At 39.1% G+C, this 8,462-nt stretch overlaps 1 protein-coding gene across 2 annotated transcripts in view; it reads right to left on the minus strand.

Moving 5' to 3' along the window:
* Positions 1–5,471, minus strand: part of LOC149154944 (psbP domain-containing protein 3, chloroplastic-like) — a 290,689-nt gene extending 285,218 nt beyond the window's left edge. The window contains exons 1-4 of one of the 2 annotated variants that reach the window (XM_089441533.1): positions 5,229–5,470; positions 4,997–5,060; positions 4,714–4,826; positions 4,231–4,296 (exon numbers count right to left, since the gene is read on the minus strand). In XM_089441533.1, the coding sequence (XP_089297659.1) occupies positions 4,231–4,296; positions 4,714–4,826; positions 4,997–5,060; positions 5,229–5,307 (322 nt within the window). In that variant the 5' untranslated portion in view covers positions 5,308–5,470. Of the gene's footprint in view, positions 1–4,230; positions 4,297–4,713; positions 4,827–4,996; positions 5,061–5,228 lie in introns of both variants that reach the window. The other variant, XM_089441534.1, reaches the window with a different exon arrangement.
* Positions 5,472–8,462: the final 2,991 nt, after the last annotated feature.

Below are 8,462 nucleotides of genomic sequence, written 5' to 3' on the forward strand. Positions count from 1 at the left end.
TACTTCTACAAATGAGAGGGTCTGCACATGTCAGAAATAGGTCGTCCTCAGAAGGTGTCGTTATGAGAGGTCTATCATCCACAACCTTCGAGCAATGATTTGGATCGGTTTCACTCCTAGTGAATCTCAGCTTCATCAGACAACTATCAATCCTCTCATACTATGCCCAAGGTGTTTTGCTTCAAGTCATAAAGGGCTTTCTTCCACTTGTATACATGAGATTCCCGATCATGAATCTCAAAATCCTATGGACCTGCTACATGAGGCGAATGGTCCCCTTGTAAGATTTTCCTTTGGTACATCTCAGACATGTACCTTCATGCTCTTCTTGAATTCAGGCATCTAAGTCACCATCTGACTCACATCAGGTAGGGCCCCATAAGTAGACCTCCGATGCTATAGATCAGATGCGTCAACTGATATGATCCCCAATGGACCATCCTGTAACTTGATACAAAGTGCCAACCCTGAACTCAAAATCATCTTAGAAAATTTTATTTTAAACACGTACCTTTCCATTGATGAATTCCACCTTGAAACCTTTGACTTCCATTGCCAAAATGGACACCAGGTTCTTCTTGCGATCAGGTACATAAAAGAGATTCTGTAAGTGAATCGAGTTACTCTCATTCAATTGAGGGGTAACATTCCCTACACCCTTTTCGGAATAAGTAGCATTGGCTCCAAGTATAATCCCATGATCGTTTCCATCTCTACCAAATTAGAGAGAGCACCCTTCTATCCGATGGAGTGCCTTGAAGCACTACAATCAATAAGCCAGATTCCCAAAGAATCTGAAAGAGAGGGCCAATACAAGATAGCACTTCTTTATCTTATCAAAAACAACATTTGATTCTTCATACCTGGGGTTCCTTGCTTTCTTGAAGAGTTAGCCATTACCTTGATGACCTGCACTGTCATTCCTCTGATCATTGAAGATGTCCCTGGAATGATTGTCATCATCATCAAGTGATGTGTCCCTGCGATTCGGACACTCCTTCGCATAATGGCCGAACTTATTATAACCAAGGCATCTGCCTTTCCTTCCACTCTTAGATCCAGACTTCTCATTGAAGTGATCTTTAGGTAGGCTATCAGAAGCTTCTGCTGCGCCATTCTGATAATATTCTCTACTTCGATTTCACCCTTGGTGAATTTGAAGAGGGATGAGGAATCCATTGATCCTGTTGTCCTTTCCCAACTGTCTTCCATGATTGCTCTTTCACTCTTGCTTGGGCATCGTCTTCACCTCAGCTCTGATACCATGTTAATTTGGGTATGTTCTATGCTTAGAGCAATTTATTTCAATTTTCATAGTTAGCTCAATAACTTTTCCATATTAGCAATCACATCAGCATTAAAGTAAACTGCAGATAGAACAGAAAAATCGCAAAAGACAAGCCAAGACAAGAGGACACAAGATGTGGCGCTAGCCAGGGATAAACCCCAATGTGGGGAAACCCTTGATCAATTCTTCTTATATGTTCTTCAATAGTTCAGCGGAGAGAGAGAGATAGTACATTTACAACAGAAGTCATCACTTTGACTTATCTAGATTAGAGCATAGATCATCTCCTAGGATGATGATACATGAGATCAGTTGAAGACATGTTGCTTCAACTGATTCTCCAAGGTGACTCCTTCAACTATCATAGTGTTGCATCTCGTCATCATGTTGCACTTCACCATGCTGTACCATGCTGCACTCATTAGCACTATGCTGAATTTCATCATGCTTTGCTAATCATGACTGTACCCATCACAGTACTGCATCTCCTCATGCTGCACCATGCTGAGCTCTTCATTGCACTAAGCTGCATCCAACTGCATGCTGCAATACCTCATCATCCTGCTGCTTCTCACTCCATGCTACATCCAACTGCTGCATCTAAATCATCATGCTGCTACACCATATCATTATGTCGTTGCACTAGCTGTCACCTACAGCTAACCAAATCAGCTTTTTCCCTTACCATAAAACTGCCCACACAAACCTGCGTCCTTCTTTCTTCAAACTAGGCCTAGCTGTAGCATTTAACAACCCTCCACGCAGTCATTAAGAAACCCTTGCTATGATGTTATGGCCTATGGCCTAGCACATAGCAACTCTGAAGTAAATTAATGCAGCAACACAAAGGAGCAGACTTCAACACTTTCCTTCACTGTATAACTTGTGGCTTAATGTCTACATCAGCTTCCTTTAACACACAGTCACCTACAACAAACATTGTTGTGTTTGCTGCTGAATTAGGACTTTATTGACAGTGAATGAGTGCTCCCTTAGGACTGCCGATAAGGGCTATTTCAAGCAACGTATTAGGGCCTATGTTAACAGCATATTAAGGCTCCTTCTGGACTGCATATGATTTTCTTTTGGACAGCGTATTAGGACCTTTCCTAACTGCAGATTAGGGCCTCCACTTGGCTGCATATAGGGCTCCCTCTTTGCTGCGGATTAGGGCCTCCACTTGGCAGCGTATAGGGCTCCTTAGATCCGTGGATTAGGGCCTCCACTTGGCTGCATATAGGGCTCCTTAGATCTGCGGATAGGGCTGCGTATTGGAGCTCCCTTTGACTGTGGATTAGAGCCTTCCCTTTGCTGCGGATTAGGGCTCCCTTTGCTGTGCATTAGAACTCCTATTGGCTGCAGCTAGGGCTTCTTAGATCTGCGGCCAGATCTCCTCCAAGACTGAAGATTGATCTTCATTAGGGCAGCGTAGAGGCCTCCTTCATGACAGCGTATAGGATAGGGCATCCTCTAGTGCAACGTATCCTCTTTGGGTTTCTCCTCCCACCAAAACCCAAAGACAAGTGGAGAGGAAGAGATCACCAAGAAGATGAGTGTTTAAATGACTTGAAGTCCTCCTTTATTTATACTAAAACGTTGAGCACAAGTGGGGTTGATTTGATTGTTGGCCGACCTTGACGAATTGTCCCATAACACAAATAAATTCATATCTACATGAATACTTATCGGAATCGGATGATCTTTAGATCAATCCTACACCTCTCGATGAGAGGGATCCATGAAAAATATCAGATGTCATTAATAAGATGACCCACATGGAGTTTGGCCCTAGTTGCCAATTTTAACAATTGGCAACTCACACCTCCTGGAAAATTATTTCGGCCTCGACTAGAAAATCAATCTTCACTGGCAAACTCGGCTTTCCTCCTACACACTGACATCCCCGGCAAATTCGTCCTCTCTAGCAAATCGCCTTCTTCTGGTAATTCGCATCACTGAAGAAATTCGGCCCTCTGCAAAATAATTCAACCTCCCTCTGTTGCTGAGAAACTGGAGATCATTGTGAAGAAATTTCTCCAACAATTTCACCCTCAATCACTTTTAAAACCCTCCGCTAGTGTCCCACAACATCACTGTGTCCTTACTCAATTGAATTGTGTCTCCAAGATGCCCATTGACTTTTTCTTATAATCTCTCATTGAGCAATCAACGGCCACGATTTAATTCCAATCAATGGCTAAGATCACCTAACTCCATCAAGTTACTTTTCTATAAGTCACTAGAGAGAAATCGACTTGTCTCAATTAATATTGATTAATTAACCATTTTCCCTAAGTTAGACTTAGGAAAATAATTAAAATCTGGCTAACAATCTAATTAAGACATTTTCCCTTTATAAAATAAACTGGGCTTGGAGAGAATTATTCCACTTGTGCCCTTAGTCTCATTGACACCTCCTGAGACTAGAACACTTGTCGAGCTACATAAACTAACACTTATTCAACCTCATTCCAATGTGAGTGGAACAATACTATTACTTCGTCATCTAATCTCAAGTTTCTATTTCTGCCTGTAATAGGATCATCCTGGTTACCATCATCTTCAACTCACTCATCCAACATACGCTTCCATAGCACTAATATCCTGTACAAGGTATGGGGTTAAATCTCCTACCTTCCTCAAGACTGCATACCCTCGGAGCTTCACACAAAATCCTGTAGCCTTTTACTTCAGCTACAAGGAGTCAAGGACCATTATCCTTCACAAAACTACAGGCCGAATGGGAGAATAGCAGTACCCAACAAATGGTGGGTAACATCTCTTATGTGTCTTGCATACTAGGAGGTTAAAGCTATCTGAATTCTGAAATCTCCTAAGCCCTTGAACTACTTGCTGATATTTGTGTATATTTTTTTGTTTTTCCATATACATATTAATGGAAATTGGGTACCTAGAAAGACAAAAACAGAAGAAACACTCACCTCGGGGAACCACTAGTGAAAATTTGTATGCCTCGTCCTTATACAACTCGTAGTCTTCTTGAAGCTCTGCAACAAAGAAGTCAATCTTAGCATAAACCTCGACACTGGAGGAAAACAGATTCCATCGATAAATGATTGTAATTGACTGCACCACCTAATGGTTCCCTTATGTGATTTTGACAGGATTTACAAAAAAAAAAATCAAACTTAAATGACTATACCAACAAAAGAACTAATGGAGCTTGACAGGTAACGCGGTCTTTTTTATGAGCTAAGCACCCTTGATCCTAGATTTGTCGAAACGAGATATATTATCTTCAATAACAAAATGCATTCAAGTCCTACACCATATTGGCTATATTATAAATAACAATAACAAAATGCATTTAGTCCAACACCATATTGGCTATATTATAAACACCATCCCATTATCTGACAAGAGAGGCTGACGACAATAAAATAATATAAGGGTAGCTGAAAAACCAGTTTCTGCTGCCGTTGCCGCTGAGACAGTAGAAGAAATCGCTGAGAACAAAGCAGCAATCTGGCATATGGCCTGCCTTCTTCCATTTCTTAACAATTCATGGGAGGACAGACTACACAGAAATGACAATATATTGCACAACAGTTTAATAAGTATTTAAAACAACCAACAATTCTCGACCAATTTGGAGAAAATAAAAAGATTGAAAACAAAATTTCAACAATAAGTTCTGCACGAATGAATGACACCAGAATAAATATTAGTCTGAATTCATTAACATACTTGTTCTGGGTTTCGAAACAGCACGTGACTTGCTTTTTCCCATGTTTGAAATTCTTGAAATTACCTGATCATGTCATTTTAGATGGATACTATCAGTTTAGATTCCTTTTGAATACCGAAAGAAAAATGTACGAAATATATAAATTGTTGATAAGTGAATACTTTTGCAATCTGAGTTCTTCTTAAATATATTAACCACGGTGTTTTATAAAGTATAAATTTTAGAACAGACTTCTGAGTGGTTGGACAGGAGAGCACAGCTTGTGAGTAATGGGAATTGGTGTTGATGACACCAGACCAAGCATGCCCATCTTCACCACGATAGTCAAGCTCCGCTGGAACTTCCTCCGTTGGTGGGTATTGGAATTTTTAAAGTGGATAAGACTATAAAAATTAGAAATAATGTGGGGAAATTGCAACGCACTGTGCCCCCAAAATCATTTCCTCTCCTCTTCGCGCGTTAACCTTTCGGATGTTTAAAATGGATAATACTAAAACTTTAAAATATAATATAGAGAATTGTTCGTTGTAAAGAGACACTAAAACCAAATTTATTTCCACTCTGTCTTTGCAGGTTGAACTTTATAGAAGTATAATTTACTGGGTAGATAAGTTGGTTTTTATGGGGTTTAGTTTTTGTTAGTTCTTAGATTTAAATTTTAAGAATTGTGCAGCTTGCATTGTCTTTAAGGGCATTCAAGTTTGATTGAGCTTCCTACCGTATATTGTACTAGTGACAATATTTCATTATTGCACAAATCGTTCTTCCATCCACCATGTTCATTAACTTTCGCCTAAACATAATTTAACATAAAATATATACATATAAATATAGAAAGAAAGAAAAAATATACAAAATCCAAATGTATTCAGAACAAAGAACCACATTACGATATGAAGCTTACTCTTTCACATTAAAGTGATTCCTTATTTTAACTATCTAAACACCACATTTAGATGGGATAACCAATTTATTAGTAAATTGATGAGCGAATAAGCAGATATTTATTGGTAAAGTGGTTTGAAGTGATGTTTTAAGTTTTATTTTTAAATTATTATTTTTTCTTATAAAGGTGATGGTGGAAGATAGATTGGTGATGATTTGATTTTAGAATTTGAAATTTGTTATTTTTATTAATATGTTGTAATTATGTCGTTGGTAGCTTAATAAGTCAATGAAAGCAATGCATTACCATTACTTATTAAGGTTCAATTCTCTCATGAAAATCACATACATGTATCGTATTTGTGTTATTGTACTTGTAATAATAGTTGGGGCCAAATGCAAGTCCTAAATGGCTTTGGCATTAGATATACCCCATGCACAACTCCTTAGTTGATGGATTCTTATTTAAATATTATAAGTTGGCTAGTGTAAATGCAAACTCTCCCAAATTAGGGAACAGTGAACTCGTCAATCTAGATAATTGGAAATTAGTCTAACAAATAAACAATATGTTATAATTGCATTCAATGGTGATACGTGCTTTGTTGCAATTTACACCACATTGTGCCATGTGATTAATATTAAATTTGTAGTAAACTAATACTTAATCTTTTGAGGTGGTGAGCCTATGAAGATATGATGTGGGAGCATCGATGTATAGTTTAAGTATGAATATGATAAGTTTGAATTAATAAGTTAAGTTAGGAAACAATCGTTGAGTCAAGGTAAGGAGAAATATTTTAGACAATGCAGATCGTGTATGTGCATTAACAATTTGGATTAATGCATAATTCAAGAGGCACGTGTATGCTTGAAGAAAGAAAGTGAAAAATGTGTGTATTGTAAAATGAGAAGATGTGTGCAAAGAGAAATGGCATGCTTGGAGTTTATCCAAGTACACAAACATTGAGGTTCGAGAAAGGGCACAAAGGCATGTAGACTCTAGTAATGAATAACATGTCCAAAATAATACAAGAGAGTGTGCTTATTAGTGCAAGGAAAAGGCAACATGGAAGGAAGTTAGATGGTGTTAAGCCCTATGTAAACCTCATATTAACCCTAAAATCTCTCATTAAGACCTAGATATTGAGTGATTACATTTATATTTTTATGTAGGCTAGAACCTTTCATAGTCCCATTTTATTGTAATTGCAACCCTTTGTCTCATATATATATATATATATATATTCTAAGGAGGCCTAATTTTGGGATCATAAAATCTTGTCTTGTACATTGTATTCATTGTAAAAGGAGGTTTCCCCCTTGAAGAGGACTGTAATTATTGGTTTCCTATTATTTTTAAGGCACAAGGTTCATAACAACTAATCATGGAGAATTTGAAGCAACGGAAAGGAAGTTGAAGAGATTGACTAGTAAGCAAAGAGTTTTTTTTTTTGTTAAGCTTGGTAAATCCTTCTTTTTCATTATAATAAATGCAAGCAGGTTACAACCACTTAGCCTGGTTAGGTGGTCTCAACCTGCCCATTGGGAAACCAGGCCTGTTGACCACCTAACCACATTATACGCCATACAGTAAAAAAAAATAGTTAGTCTATATATCCAATCTATGTAAATTTGATTATCATGTCCATAACCATAAGTTGTCTGTCTATATATATAAACTACTGCAAGCTGGAAAGTAAAATCTATCTGCATATAAACTTAAGCAAAAAAAGACTACAACTTCATCCTTCTAGTCCTCCTGATCAGTAGAGGCTGAGGTAACCGGGCTCGGGTCTTTCGCACCGGATCTGGGCAGCTTGGTCAACAAGAACAATCATGGGAAGTTTTTCTCGATTCACCCAGGTGGCCATCCTATTTTTGCAGTTGGAATTGTAGCTTTTGAAAGTCCTGCTTATAGTCTAGAAAGTCCTTAATGACATTCATCCATATTTGTTCCATCACCTTACCTAGGAGGAATTTCAGCAACCAATACAGGTATAGAGTTTGTTTGTATTGTGTCTCTCTACCGCGAGTGTGTCCCGGATCAGGAACCAGGACCTTCCACTCTTCCCGGTCCACTGCCCCCACGCTCATAGGTCTATTGATATCCTCCTCCCACTCGGCAATGAGTCGTTGAATCTCCTATCTGGTGCCACCCGCATATGCAGTCGTCCCTTCTTAGATCAGTCTGGCCACTGATTTCCTCCCACGGAGTTTTACAACCACTGGTTTGCCAATTCCCCAATTCCTGAGGACTCCTGCCCCTGACATCATCTCCCCTACTGACTCCCCTTAGGGCCTTGGAATCCGCCCTCATGGCCCCCGTCCTCCTCAAAGCCCTAGCCTTCGTAACTCATTCCAGGACCCAGACTAGAATTAACGCTAAAGCAATTGCCACTACCTTACCTTTTCCCCTTAGGTTTACCAAGTAGACGAGCAGACAAGGTTCGCTTAACTAGCAGCCTTCCCTCCCCATCCCTATAATCCCCATGCGCAAGAGGAGAATGCCAAAGCAGAGTGATACCCCAACAGACCCCATGCATAAGAATGCAATGCCAAAGCGGAGTAATATCCCTG

Source organism: Pinus tabuliformis, chromosome 9 (genome assembly GCF_031772625.1).
Source record: "Pinus tabuliformis cultivar Carrire ecotype Pingquan chromosome 9, CPIR1, whole genome shotgun sequence".
NCBI classification, from domain to species: Eukaryota; Viridiplantae; Streptophyta; class Pinopsida; order Pinales; family Pinaceae; genus Pinus; species Pinus tabuliformis.